Source organism: Scyliorhinus canicula, chromosome 7, assembly GCF_902713615.1.
Source record: "Scyliorhinus canicula chromosome 7, sScyCan1.1, whole genome shotgun sequence".
NCBI lineage: Eukaryota > Metazoa > Chordata > Chondrichthyes > Carcharhiniformes > Scyliorhinidae > Scyliorhinus > Scyliorhinus canicula.
Genome location: NC_052152.1, coordinates 126784899 through 126800671, shown reverse-complemented (window position 1 = coordinate 126800671; position 15773 = coordinate 126784899). Strand labels below are relative to the sequence as shown.

Here is a 15773-nt window from a genome sequence, read left to right as displayed (position 1 = left end):
GATGGAAAACCTCTACCCTCAGCCCCACTGCTCAAACATATCCTTCAGAAAGCTAAAGGCAGGATATATGGCATAGTCAAATTAAGAAGTCACCATCGTTCCTCCCCACCTGGTAACGTGAAAGCTGACGCCCTAGCGAAGGCAGGCTCACGACATGGCCACTTTTGGAAAACCCCCCCATCGAGAGTGCCCCAGTACACGCAGTTCAGGTCTCACAGACCAACATCCAAGACTTAGCCCAAGCACAGAAGGAAGACGAGACATTGAGGGAAATTTTAAAAGGTAACTTCCCAGCTCCCTACGAAAAGTTTAGGACTTCTTTAACGATCAATGGGGGAATTGTTTTATAAGATAGAATTTATGTAGTCCCCACCCAGGACAGGAATGAGATAATTTGTAAGTTCCATGACGGACATGGACACCAAGGGATTGAATCCACCCGTGCCAATCTCAGACCCCTCGGCTGGTCGCCTGATTTGAAAACCGATGCATCTCATTATGTCGAAAACTGCTTGATTTGTGCACAAAACAACCCCGATAGGGACGTGAAAAAAGCCCAGCTACGACACACCCGTCCTGTAAATGGCCCATGGACAAACCTTCAATTAGATTATATTGGTCCCCCTGCAGAAATGGATACAAATATGTGTTAGTGGTAATCGACACATTTACGAAATGGGTCAAAGCTTTCCCCTCGAGAACAAATACAGGCACGGCAAAGATCTTAACCGAGCAAAGTTTTACGAGATGGGGACTACCCCGTGGTATTGAGTCGGACCAAGGTTCCCACTTTACAGGCAGGGCCATGCAAAATGTGATGACGATATTTCGGATTAAACAAAAGTTCCACATTGCCTATCACCTGCAGTCCAGCAGCATTGTGAAGCGCATGAATCAGACACTAAAGGCCACACTTAGAAAAGTGATGCAACAGCACAACACGACATGGGACACAGTGCTCCCATTCGCACTGATGTTTATTAGGAACACAGTGTTGAGCTCAACAGGATATACCCCCCATACCCTCATGACCGGATGACCCATGAAATGAAATGAAAATTGCTTATTGTCACAAGTAGGCTTCAATGAAGTTACTGTGAAAAGCCCCTAGTCGCCACATTCTCGCGCCTGTTCGGGGAGGCTGGGAATTGAACCGTGCTGCTGGCGTGCTTTGGTCTGCTTTCAAAGCCTGCGATTTAGCCCTGTGCTAAACCAGCCGAGTACTTATTTGGACTTGATTTGGCCAGCCCCGCAATCACTGCCCTGACCCATGAGAAAGCAGTTCAGCACATAGTAGAAAATATTAAAGCAGGACAGCTCGCTGCAGCTGTTCGACTAGGCGCTAAACGAAAGCAGAGCAAGGCCTGCTTTGATAAGACAGTACACCCGACAGTATACAGTCGGACAGCAAGTAATGATGACCTTGTACAACTCCAGCTCATTCCTCTCCTTTAATTTGCAGGACCCTATTCAATCTCGGACAAAGTAAGCCTCTCAGTTTAACAGAAAATCAGGATGGTTCCATATAAATCAGCTGAAGGTTTACGGAACGCAGTGTAGCCACTCACACCACCATTGGCGATGGCAGACAATGAGGACCTGCCCATTGACAATCCAATTTCCCCCTCGCCCAGCAGCACGTCCACAGGCACGACCTTGACCACGCCCCCAGAATCAAATTTCACCCTGACGCTTGATTCGGCTGCTAGCGACAGCAGCAGCACAACTGAAGCCCCTGAGAGACAGGAACAAAGGTCCCACAACCCAGGCCCCAGTCACTACAGGCCCAGAGAACACGACCACGATACGATCAGCCTCTTTGAAACGATTCATTTTCCCACACCGGAACCTGATCCGCCACCCGACGATAACGACAGCCCCCTGGCAACCTCCCTACTGAATATGAAACACTGACACCATGATAATTCCTGTCGTCTGACCAGGAATGATGAAATGGACCCCACATCGGCACACGCCACGTTGGCCCGCAAACTCCATGAACGGGTTTGGCACCCGGGCTATGGTGCCAACTCCGAGGCTGACTCTCACCATGGTAACCCCTTTGAACATCTTTTTGGAATGGAACCTTGAGGTGTCCAGATGATAGAGTCAGGAACCGATTGAGATTTACAATGTCCTATACTCTGATGGAACCTGCCCGCTTTTATGTTTAGTTTGTGTTTAAATGTTGTTCGTGTTCTCTTGTACGATTTTGTGTGTCGTCCTCACGGACGCTTTCTTGATACAGTCATAACTACTCTTCTGACGCCACACGGCAGTTAAAGAAACAAGTTTGTCTGGAGCCCATATATTTACAAATTCTTACCGCTCTTGGAAGGTCACTCGGGTAGTGGAGTAACGGCACTTATCCCCGCCCTGCCTGAGGACACCCTATACATTTGGTCAGCCAAGCTCGGGTAGTGGAACAACGGCACTCATCACTGCCCTACCCGGGGATTCCACCCATTCTTGCCCTGCCGCGGATCATACGCACCACCCCATTCGGATATTTGTTTTCGAAACTCTTTTGCTGTTCTTTTTCAGTCCTGTGGTTTAAAGAATGCATTTTGCCACAACTTTTGCCCCTTTCCGGCAACCCTTCGGTTGCTTTCCCCCACATACTATTTACGTGTCAGAATCACTTGGTTGGAAAACAAGTTTGCAGAGGACTGAGAAGTTGTCCGCTCACTCAGCCCAAAGAACACAGGCTGCGAGAGTGCTTGCACTGTGACAGAATTTTTTTTACGGATGTCTTGCCTCCGCAAATGGTTGGCTTAAAAAAAAAAGAGGGAATTACATATGGTGACGATTCTAATGGGAAATTGATGTTAAGGAGAAACAGACAAACGAGATATTAAACAACAAGATTATAACAGACCCTGTGCTTGTTCCCCTAGAAAGATACAAAGATACTCAACGACGGAGAAAAGCCTGAACAAGATGAAGACACCCTGATGATCGGCATTATGATCGTCACTGGAATAGTACAGTTGCACGCGTTACCTACCTCCACCTCCCTCACCACACAGGGCCCGAACACCACTACCCAACACAACACCCCCAGCCCGGACACTACACCACACATAGACAATTAGATTGCAGAAATGGAGGAGGAGAGCCTCCTGCCCTCCAGTATACACCTTTAGAGCCCCCTTTCTGAACCTTCCTCTTCAATAAATTCCGCGGTTGTTGTTTTTGTTAATAAACTTATTTGTCTGTGTATGTGAATGTTAGTGATAGGAAGAAATGTGATGCTGCAATCGGATTTTTGTCTTGTAAGATAAGTTCTTTGATTGTTAAATAGCAGCAGGAGTGTAGTCTAGTTAGAGACAGTTAGAGGTTCCCTTTTTTTATTGAATGTTAAATGGCCCCTTAGGAATTTTTAGATATGTGTTGTATTAGGGAAATTTAGGTAAATGTTTTTGACCCATAGGACAGAGTACGGTGGAACCTGTCCTTGACTGAGGGTACCCGGCATTTCAGAGAAGACCCAGTATTGTGATCCTTTTACGCTTCGCGTTGAGAATCAAGAGGACGGAGTGTCGCCATCTGGAATGGCCACTTCCAACTAGGTACAGAGAAACTCGCAAAGCCTAGCGGGTAAAATGGACAAGTCAAGACTCAGACAGGCGCAGCCTGAAATGCATATTTGTCAGCAAGAAGTCCAGATGGTATCGAAACTCCGACCAATTAGCATTTTAATGGGGCTGATTAGCATTTGATAGCCCATCTTCACCAAAACAAAGGACTGGTATTCGAGCAACCTGTACAGTCCCAGACATTTCAGCGCCACTCCCTGTTCAAGGGAAACGCAAACAACGAGGTCAGTGACCACTTGGGACACGCACAGCCATCCAAATCCCCCCCACTTATTGGTTAGGGAATTGAACGGCGTGATCAGGGATCACCCAATTAGTAAGGCCCAAACCGAAGGACCACCCAAAAAAGCACAAAAACTCTCAAGTATAAGAAGAAGAATTCGCCACATGTTTGTCCTCTCTTTGACCTGGTACCCCGGTCACGGCCACTCGATGAGCCGAATGGCCTCCTTCTGCACTGTAAATTCTATGATCTATGATCTCCAAGTGCAGCAACACCAGAAGCAAGTACAAGTTCAATGCTCGCTACCAGACGGATGAGCCTAGCTGAGCAGCAGTTACTCCTTCGGACTCGATAGATCCAGAATCGGACAGCGGCCACTGTTTCTCTGGCCTAAGCCGGGTGTCCGAAGTTAAGTACAGGTTGTCTTAGTCGATAGGTGTAGTTAACTAGTAGTGTTTATGTTGCATGCCTAATTGTGTGTAAATAAAGTACCCTTGAACTAACTAACTGGTGTTTGGCTCTTTGATCGATAGCTGGTTGAAACTTGTGGTGGTATCATTTGATACCTGGCGACTCTAAGCATTAGGACATAGATCACATAGAAAGAAGGGCAAATTCACTGATTGCCGTAATTGGAACAGAGCCACAGAAAGGACAGAGTAAAAGGAAAAAAAGGCAACATGGCGCAGTGGTTATCATTGGGGCTACAGCGCTGAGGACCCGGGTGCGAATCCTGGCCCTGGGTCACTGTCCGTGTGGAGTTTACACGTTCTCCCCATGTCTGCATGGGTTTCACCCCCACCACCCAAAGATGTGCAGATTAGGTGGATTGGCGATACTAAATTGCCCATAGTGTTCAAAAAAAAGTTAGGTGGGGTTACTGGGTTATGGGGGATAGGGTGAAGGTGTGGGCGTAGGTGGGTTGATCTTTCTGGTGCAGACTGAATGGGCCAAATGGCCTCCTGCACTGTAAATTCTATGTGTGTACTGTTTAAAACCAAATTATCAAAGGCTGTTGGAAGATCTGAGGAAATGTTTGGAAATGGTGTCAGTGTGTTTTAAGACCAATTGCAAAAAGTATGTTGGGGAGTTGGAATTGGTTTTGATGAATTGCTGGCTGCCGAGACATAATCAGCAAGGTGTCAGTGCTGGTAGGTTCTTAAGTGCAGGTTTAAGAGGGATATTTGAGTTGCTGTATATCTGCTAAGGATGGGTTAATGGGAAGCAGCCAGTTCCCTCTGTATGCTCTATCACAAGCTGTTCGAAAAAACAATCTCTTACAAACTTCCACAAATTCCTTTTCTTGGGCTCCGCAACCAACCTGATTTTCCCAGTCTCCCTGCATATTGAAGTCCTCCATGATTATTGTGATATTGCCTTTTTTGCATGCCTTTTCTATCTCCCAATTTATTTTTTGCCCCACATCCTGACTACTGCTAGGGGACCTGTACATAACTCCCATCAGGGTCTTTTTACCTTTGCGATTCCTCAACTCTACCCACAGTGATTCTATGCCTTCTGATCCTATATCGCTCCTTGCTATCGATTTAACTTCATTCCTTACCAACAATGCAACCCCGTCCCCATTGCCATTCTGCCTGTCCTTTCAGTAGGACACATATCCTTGTATATTTAGATCCCAGGCCTGATCCCCTTGCAACCATGTCTCTGTGATGCCGACAACATCATACTGGCCAATTTAAATGTGCGCAACAAGCTCATTTAACTTGTTCCATATACTGTGTGCATTTAGGTACAACACCCTCAATCCTGCATTGACCACCTCCCTTTTCACACACTCCTCAGTCACTGTACCCTGTACTGTGGCCCTTTTTGATTTTTGACTATGGCTTCTCTGCCGTACACTTTTCCCCCTTACTGCTTTTTGTTTCTGACCCCTGTTTTTTTAGAACAGTACAGCACAGAACAGGCCCTTCGGCCCTCGATGTTGTGCCGAGCAATGATCATCCTACTCAAACTCACATATCCACCCTATACCTGTAACCCAACAACTCCCCCTTAACCTTACTTTTTAGGACACTACGGGCAATTTAGCATGGCCAATCCACCTAACCCGCACATCTTTGGACTGTGGGAGGAAACCGGAGCACCCAGAGGAAACACACGCACACACGGGGAGGACGTGCAGACTCCGCACAGACAGTGACCCAGCCGGGAACCGAACCTGGGACCCTGGAGCTGTGAAGCATTGATGCTAACCACTATGCTACCGTGCTGCCCACGGTAGCATACTTCCCTCCGACTTCCTGCATCGGTTCCCATCCCCCTGCCACATTAGTTTAAACCCTCCTCAATAGCACTTGCAAACACCCCTGGGGAAAAACAAAACACTAAACTACTCTCACATTTTACTTCAGTAAAATGTTCCTTCATGAGATGCTGGAGCAACATGGGCTAAAGGGGACTTTTAAGTCTACCACCGGTGATAGAATCTTTTAGTCTGTTCTGTTTATTCTGAATTATTGACTACTGGGTTATCAGTCTTCTAGTGGGGAGATGAGTCTCATTCCCTCAAAACAACTAACCTATTAGAGCCATGTTGCTGTGCCTCAATTCTGACAGTTGTGATTAAGACCAATATCACCAGACTGCCATCTGGTGATGTTCATGTGTCACTGACAGAATGTGCATGTCTCTGTTAAATTTATTTAAACCAAAGCAGAGTTTTGTTGTGATTATTTTCAGATGAGCTGGTTCAGGCAGGATGGTCAAAGTGTTGGAGTAGGAGGGAAAACAGGCCATATTACTTCAACAAGTTCACCAACCAATCTCTCTGGGAGATGCCTGTTTTTGGACAGCATGACATCATTGTGAGTAACCGAACTTGCTCTAACTGTACCGTGCAGGTTTTGAATCTGTCAGTCAAACTAATTATCTCTTCTTGCGTTGCTTCAAACTATCTACAATGGGTAGTGCTAATGCACAAAGTATTCTATTTTCAGTGAGTGTGGGATCAGACACATTCTCTAGCTGTGTGTGTCAGAAAACCATCTCCCAGGCATTTGTAAAAACTGGGAGTCACAAGGTTCCAGGTTCAAGTCCCATTCTAGGGCTTGGGTATAAACATCAAGGTTAACACTTCACTACAGTACTGAGGCAGTGTTTCACTTATGGAAGTGCAGCGTTTGGATGAGAAATTAAAATGAGGCTCCACCTGGCTGCTTGGGTAAATGTAACAAATCCCATGGCACTATTTTGAAGAAGAGCAGGGGAGTTACGCTATGTGTCCTGGTCAATATTGATCTTCCAATCAACAGCACAAACAGATTATCTAGCCATTATCACATTGCTGCCTGCCCTGTGGAAGTTTGCTTTGTGTAAATTAGCTACTGCATTTCCTCATTTCAAAACAATTTCACTGACTGGGAAGCGCTTTGAAGCATCCAGTTAGGATGGTCACTGACTGTCCTAAAATATACCGTATATGTGTGATGCATTTGCTGATGTTTATTGTCATAAATTAAAAGTAACTATTGATTTGAATCTTTCACTCAAATGAGTGAGAATATCATGCATAATGAACAAGTGTTTTACAGCAAGCTAAACTTGGTAACTTGTACATTTTTATCTTATAATGAGCCTTGTATGGACTGAAGCATGTTTTTAAAAGAAAACTCAGATGATGCTTTGAGTCAGGCACTGTGTAAAAATGTCGATGTGGAGATGCTGGGGTGAGCACAGTAAGAAGTGCAACACCAGGTTAAAATCCAACAGGTTTGTTTCAAATCACTAGTTTTCGGAGCACTGCTCCTTCATCAGGTGAATGAGGAGGTAGGTTCCAGAAACATATATATAGACAAAGTCAAAGATGCAAAACAATACTTTGAATGTGAGCATTTGCAGGTAATTAAGTCTTTATTGATCCAGAGAGAGGGGTAATCCCAGGTTAAAGAGGTGTGAATTGTCTCAAACCAGGACAGTTGGTAGGATTTTGCAAACCCAGGCCAGATGGTGGGGGCTGAATGTAATGCAACATGAATCCAAGGTCCCGGTTCAGGCCGTACTCGTGTGCGGAACTTGGCTATAAATTTCTGCTCGGCGATTCTGCGTTGCGCGTCCTGAAGGCTGCCTTGGAGAATGTTTACTGAAGATCAGAGGCTGAATGCCCTTGACTGCTTGAAGTGTTCCCCAACTGGAAGGGAGCATTCCTGCTTGCCGATTGTCATGCGACAATCGCCAGGCAGGAATGTTCCATTTTATGAACAGCACTAACTGGGTTGGGAATTGGAGACAGTCACAGACAGCGGAGAGTTTTATCAGGCTGTTGTCTCCTTGTGTCAGTTATTTGAAAGTGTGCATCAGTGTGGCCCTGTCTACATTATGCATAAGCAGCATAGCATGAGGGCAACAAAAGCAAGCATGCATCAATATGCCTGATCGCATTTTTGAGTGGACCAGGTTTTAGCAGACACAGGCAGGACCAATGAGTTTGATTTTAAATGCTTCCCTGGGGGCTTGATGCTAAAAATTAACATGGAATAAGTTGGTTGGTTCAAATTGGTTACTGGACAGAGGACAGACTACTTGAAAACCAGACTGTATAGAACTGGATGAATGGCTGCTCAAGCCAGGTGCTCATGCAATGCGCGATATAAATTTAAGTCTTTTTAAAAAAAAAATATTGGTTATTAATATTGGTATCTTACAGAGTGAATAATGCGATGGGGCTGATATTACAGAATAGCTGTGAGCTTTCACGGACATCACAGATGCTCTCCATTCGGAGCATCCTTCCAACATACAATTCAGTATCTGGAAATTAGTATTTTGTTTCTCACCTGTGTTCAGATAGATTATTATATCAATGGAATTGGGATAGATATGAAGCCTGTGCCTCACTGATGAAGTTGGCTTTGGTCAATTCATCTTGACTGGTTAGCTTGATATTTGCAACAATGCATATCCAGGAGTTGTAAATCTTTTAACTATTTCTTTGGAATAGCCTTTGATTTCCAACGTTGCTACTGGTTTCTCAAGGAGTTGGTTTAACTGTATATTCTGTATCATTATAGTAACAAAATACAGCTAATAATAAAGACACTGATGATAGTATTAGGGGCAGCACGGTAGCATGGTGGTTAGCATAAATGCTTCACAGCTCCAGGGTCCCAGGTTCGATTCCCGGCTGGGTCACTGTCTGTGCGGAGTCTGCACGTCCTCCCCGTGTGTGCGTGGGTTTCCTCCCGGGTGCTCCGGTTTCCTCCCACAGTCCAAAGATGTGCGGGTTAGGTGGATTGGCCATGCGAAATTGCCCTTAGTGTCCTAAAAAAATAAGGTTAATGGGGGGGTTGTTGGGTTACTGGTATAGGGTGGATACGTTAGCTTGAGTAGGGTGATCATTGCTCGGCACAACATCGAGGGCCGAAGGGCCTGTTCTGTGCTGTACTGTTCTAAGTTCTAAGTATTCCATTGGTATATTGATTATGCGGTGAGTCCGATGAAAACTATTTGGCTTAAGAATTAAACCTTATGCTGACGTACCAATTCACCACATGCAACAGTAATTATAATGGGGGACAATTATCCGAATATAGACTTGGATAGGAATCATGCAAAGGGACAAGAAGGGTGAGAGTTCCTGGAGTGTGTTCAGGATCATTTTCTGGTCCAATGAGAGGTACTGTTGGACCTGGTTCTGGGCAATGAGTTGAGTCAAGTGGATCAACGATCAGTGGACCAGCTTTTAGGAACAGTAACTATTATGGGTTAGGTTTTTTTTATAAATGTTTTTTATTGAGTTTTCATATTTTATATATGACAAATTACAAATTATTAGATTACAAATTATTAGATATTATGGGTTAGGTTGACCATGGAAAATTAATTGGGGGAAAGCCAACTTCGATGGGGTGCGAATGCATCAGAGTTGAGTGAGCTGGAATTGGATGTTGGCAGAAAAGATGGTGGCTGAACAATGACCACCTTGCAGACAATGTCAAGTCATATTCTCTTGAAGGGAAAGGGTAGGTCAAATAAATCCAGAGCACCCTTGATGATAGAGATAGCGGTGAAGATGAAAAGGAAGAAGCATGCATATAAAAGATGTTGGGTGGAAAGTACAATGGAGAATCAGACTGAATATAGAAGGACCAGAATGGAAGTGAAAAAAACAAATGAGTAAGGTGAGAGAGCAGGAAGAGAGACTGGTAGCTAGATTAAAAGGGAATCCCAAGGACTTTTATAAGCCTTTAAATAACGAAACATAGAACATTACAGTGCAGTATGGGCCCTTCGGCCCTTGATGTTGCGCCGACCCGTGAAACCATCTGAAAGTGTGGTAAAGAAAGAGTAAGGCTGATTAGGGATCTTTAAAAAAGGGAACTTGCATGTGGAGGCAAGTGAAATAGCGCAGGTACTAAACGAGTGCTTTGCATTTGTCTTTACGAAGTAAGATGGTGCTACCCAGGCTGAAGTGAGAGAGGAGTAACTGGTACGCTCAAGGAATTTACAATTGAGAAGGAGAAGATGGTAGAAAGACTATCTTTACTTATAGAATCATAGAATTTACAGCGCAGAAAGAGGCCTTTTGGCCCACCGAGTCCGCATCAATCCTTGGAAAGAGCACCCTACTTAAGCCCACACCTCCTCCCTATCCCTGTAACCCAGTAACCCCAGCTAACCTTTTTGGACCCTAAGGGCAATTTAGCATGGCCAATCCACCTAACCACATCTTTGGACTGCAGGAGGAAACCAGATTACCCGGCGGAAACCCATGCAGATACTGGGAGAACGTGCAGACTCCACACAGGCAGTGCCCCAAGCCGGGAATCGAACCCAGGTCCCTGGTGCTGTGAAGCAGCAGTGCTAACTACTGTGCTACAGTGCCGTATTGGTAACACTGTCCCATTAGACGAGTTGAGCAACAACCTGACATAGTCATACTTAAAGAATTGGACAGTATAATGTCCCAATCTCTCCTATCTCCAACCCTGGATCTGTCCTGTCCCGTCAGAGGTGGTGATGCTGGTTATACAGTCAGGGTGGAATGTCCCTGACAGCCCAGAAAATTAACTCTAGACCCTGTGAAGTCTCATGACATCAGTTTAAAAATGGGCATGGAAACCTCTTGCTGATTCCCACCTATCTCCTTCCCTCAGCTGATAAATCAGTACTCCAGGTCAAACACTGCTTGGAAGATGCACAGAGGGTAGCAAGGACAGAGAATGTACTTTGGTTGGGGGAGTTCAATATCCATCACGAGTAGCTTCATAGCACCATTACTGACCAAGTTGGCCGAGTCCTAAAGAACGTATCTGCCAGACTGGACCTGTGGTGGGTGGTAAGGGAACTAATCTACCTGTCGCAGGTGCATTTGTCCATGATGTTTGTAGAAGTGACCACTACACAGTCCTTGTGGAGACAGTCCCGTCTTCACATTGAGGATACTGTCCATTGTATTGTGTAGTGCTACCACTATGTGAAATGGGATGGACTCGGACTTATGGTCGCGACCTGAAATGTTAACTCTGTTTCTCTTTCCACAGAATTTCCCTGCTGAGTATTTCTAGAACTTTGTGCTTATTTCAGATTTTCAGCATCCACGGTATTTTTATTTTTTAGATTCCAAACCGATAAGGCACTGTGGGCCACTGTCAGAATTGTATATTTAACCACAGCCTGTAATCTCATGGCCCTGCATATCCCTCACACAAGCATTACCATTAAGTCAGAGGATCCACCCAGTTTCAATGAGGAGTACAGGAGCAGCAACATGTGTACCTAAAAGTGATTTGCCTACCGTGACTATGTGCATGCTAAGCAGTGGAAGCAGCATGTGATGGGGCAAAGCAATCCCACAACCAGTGGATCAGATCAAAACTTTGCAATCCTGCCACATCTAGGCATGAATAGTGGTGGATAATTGAGTAACTAACCAGAGGAGAAGGGTCCACAAATCTCCCCATCCTCAATAGTGGAGAAGCTCGTGGGCGGAAGACTACACGGCTGATTATGCAGCGGTTCTTATTTTAAATACCGTTAGCGACTGATGGACGCAGCGAGAAGAAATTCTTCTTTCGGCAACACTGCGACCCATGGGTCCGTGTCAATTCTGATATCTGCCTGCAACTCACCTGGGGTTGTGACTTGTACTTTGAAAAACCTTGGTCTAGAGGACTATAATAGGAGGGGGTAGAAGTCATAGAATCATAGAATTTACAGTGCCCGTTTGGCCCATCGAGTCTGCAACAGCTCTTGAAAGAGCAGCCCAGTAACCCCACCTAACCTAAGGGAAATTTAGCATGGCCAATCCACCTAACCTGCACGTCTTTGGACTGTGGGAGGAAACTGGAGCACCTGGAGGAAACCCACGCAGAAACGGGGAGAACGTGCAGACTCCACACAGTCACCCAAGCCAGGAATCGAACCGGGGATCCTGGAGCTGTGAAGCAACTGTTCTAACCACTGTGCCACCGTGCTGCCCGATTCTTGAGAGTCCCTGGCTTTTGGTCAACCAAATAGAGAAGGCTCATTGAGTGATCTGTTTTTGGAAAACTAATGGAATATTAGTCCTAAATGTAGGGTACAAATCTAGAGGTCATATTAAGTTTTACAACAAAGCACTGGTTGAACCACATACTGTCAACTGTTGCCCTCAGCATATTCCATAGTTATGCCCATACCCAATCTTCACACAACTTTAGAGCTTTCTCATTGGTTTTCATGCATTTCAGGAAGGTACTAATTCCAGCAACTTAGTTAGAAAGCGGACTCTCATGTTGAAAGGTACGCAGCTTAGGTGTGTGTGTGCGTGCGCTCGTGACACCTTGCGAGACAATGATCGCTGTTTCCTAACTGTTCCCCCACTAACGTGGCACAGTGGTTAACACTGTTGCCTCTCGGTGCCAGGCCAGGGACCCGACGTCATTACTTGCCCCCTTATTACGTCATCTGTTAACTTATTTTCTATATTAATGTCTCCCTGAGTATTTTGTGCATCCTGGTATTCCTCTCTAATATTTCCTGTTGGTTTCCAACCCCTGCCGAGTTAGTTTAAAGCCCTTCCAACAGCACTAGCAAAACGCCCCGGATGGAACTCTGTCTCAGCTCTGTTCAGGTGCAAACCATCCACCTTGAAAAGGACCCATCTCCCTCAGAGCCAGTCCCAGGAATCTAAAGTCCTCCTGTACCGTGTTTCCAGCAACACATTCATCTGCCTTATCCTCCTATTTCTGTACTTGCTCACAGGTGAGTAATCTGGTGATTACGACATTTGAGGTCCTGCTTTCTAATTAGCTACTGAGCTTCCTAAATTCAGATTGCAGGACCGCATCCCCCTTCCTACCTAAGTCATTGGTACCAGTGTAGCCACAACCTCTGGCGGTTCACCCTCACCCAGAAGAATGTCTGCAGTTGCTCAGTAACCCTAACATCTGGGAGGTAACATACCATGCTGGAGTCACATCTACGGTCACCGAAACATCTGTCTGTCCCCTTTACAAATCCCTCATCATTATTGTTCTTCCCTTGTTCCTCCCCTCCTGTACAGCCACAAATGTAGCTCAGACTACTGAGGAACCAGCACCTTCACCAACTTCCAAAGCAGAAAACTGATTGGTGAGCGGAGCCCCAGGGGACTCCTGTCTGGTTTCTCCTGGGCTGCCATAATGATCACCCTTTGACTCCAGGCTCCTAACCTGCGGTGTGACCACCTCTGAATGTGCTGTCCACGCACCTCTCAGCCTCGTGGATGTGCCACAGTGACTCCAGCTGCTTTGCAACCAGGAGCTCAGTTTTCTGCAGCTCGCAACACTTCCTCCACATGTGGTCGTCTAATGTCCATGAGTTTGCAGATATTACAGGGGACACATCCCACTAGACCAAACTGATTGGCTATGCCTTAACTTTATTTGCCATAAGTTAACTTTATTTTACTTTGGATTGCCTATATACTTTATTTTACTGGCCCTGACTTTCCTGATATTTTTCACTTAAATTTTAATTTTTCACAGAGTATAGCTACTTCTTTGCAAAGAAAGATGGTGGTGATTGTTGGAAGTCAATGATCTCAGTCCTGGAACATCGTTCAGGGTGGTGCCCTATTGCAACCTCCTTCAGCTGCTTCAATAACGTTCCTTCCAACATAAGGTCAGGTGTGGGGATGTTCGCAGATGACTGCCCAATGTTCAGCACTATTTGAGATGACTCAGACACTGAAACACTCCACATGCAAATGCAGCAAGACCTGGACAATATCCAGGCTGGGGCTGACAAGTGGCAAGTAACATTTGCTCCTTAAGACAGCACTGTCCAAACCCACGACCACTACCATTTTGAAGGACATAAGCAGAAGATACCGGAGAACACCACCACCTGGAAGTTCCCCTCACCCCCTCCAACACTGACGCACAGTAGTAGCATGTGTACCATCTACAAGGTGCACTGCTGGAATTCAGCAAGACTTTTTCAACAACACCTGGAAGTTCCCCTCCAAGTCATTGATCATCCCCACTTGGAAATATTGCCATTCTTTCACTGTCACTGGGTCGCAATTCTAGAACTCCCACCCTAATAAATTTAAATTAAATAATCTTTATTGTCACCAGTAGGCTTACATTAACACTGCAATGAAGTTACTGTGAAAATCCCCTAGTTGCCACATTCCGGCACCTGTTTGGGTACACAGAGGGAGAATTCAGAATTCTCAGCTGGTACAGGAATTTAACCCGTGCTGCTGGCCTTGTTCTGCATCACAAACCAGCTGTCTAGCCCACTTGAGGTAAACCAGCCACTAGCACAGTAGGTATATCTCAGGAACTGCAGCGGTTCAAGAAGGCACTCACCACCACCTTCGCGAGGGCAATTAGGGATGGGCAACAAATGAGAGTCCTGAAAAGCAGTTTCTTACCAATTAATGATCTTTGGGTTTCCCCGTGATATCGCTATTCATTCTCCTTTTGAACTCAGCATAGGTTGGTTCCGAGCAGCTGAATGGTCCGCTGTGCCTCTGGCTCCCAGTTAGTGGAACAAAGCTGCTCCGCTCTGAAGCCACAGACTGGACTGAATTAGATTTACCCACTCTTCTCGCCGATGTTTGCTGTTTCCGGGTTCTCTTTTCACCCACTCTTCGAGGTGTGGTTACCGCCGCCGGATTCTCTTTTCACCCACTCTTCTAGGTGGTGGTAACTGTTTCCATATCCTCTTTTCACCCACTCTTCTAGCAAACCCACTACCACCACCGTGGGAACTTGGACTGGATAATAAACACCGCCAAAGAAATAGAGTATAAATGGGGAAGTGTCCATTGGGCATTTCTTTTCCCTCTCAGCTCGTAGCAAGTGCTATCTTGTTCTCCGGTCTGGTTTTCTGCTGACTGAATCCAAGGTAACCAACCACAGGCATACAGTCTCATACTGCGAGCCAACATTTTAACATTTGTTCTTTTTCTGATGTCCCCCTTAACTGCACCATCGTTTCTAAATAATTGAACCGTACCTGTAACACTCTACAAAGTGATTGCAATCCTGTAATATTCTCTAGAAAGAACAAAGAATAATGGTTGCTCCTTGCATGTGGCATCAGCTGTGGCTTAGTTGGTAGCATTCTTCCCTTGGGGACGGAAGGTGGTGGGTTTGTGCCCCACTCTGGTCGTGAGTACAAAAAGCCAAGGCTGAACCTCCAGTGCAGTACTGAGGAGGTGCTGCGCTGTCAATAGTGCTTCGAATGAGGCATTAAACTGAGGCCCTCTGCCCCCTTAAGATGATGCTAAAAATTCTGCGGTACTGTTTCAAAGAAGAGCAGAGGAGTTATCGTGTGTTCTCATAGAATTTACAGTGCTGAAGGAGGCCATTTGGCCCATTGAGTCTGCACCGGCCCTTGGAAAGAGCACCCTACCCAAGCCCATACCTCCACCCTATCCCCGTAACCGCACTTAACCTTTTTGGACACTAAGGGCAATTTAGCATGGCCAATCTACCTAACCCGCAAATCTT

At 45.7% G+C, this 15773-nt stretch overlaps 1 protein-coding gene across 1 annotated transcript in view; it reads left to right on the top strand.

The window, feature by feature from the left end:
* pcif1 (phosphorylated CTD interacting factor 1) overlaps positions 1 to 15773 on the top strand; it is a 218851-nt gene that overhangs the window by 34481 nt on the left and 168597 nt on the right. Inside the window, 1 exon segment of the mRNA XM_038802885.1 lies at positions 6529 to 6653. Within this exon segment, the coding sequence (XP_038658813.1) occupies positions 6529 to 6653 (125 nt within the window).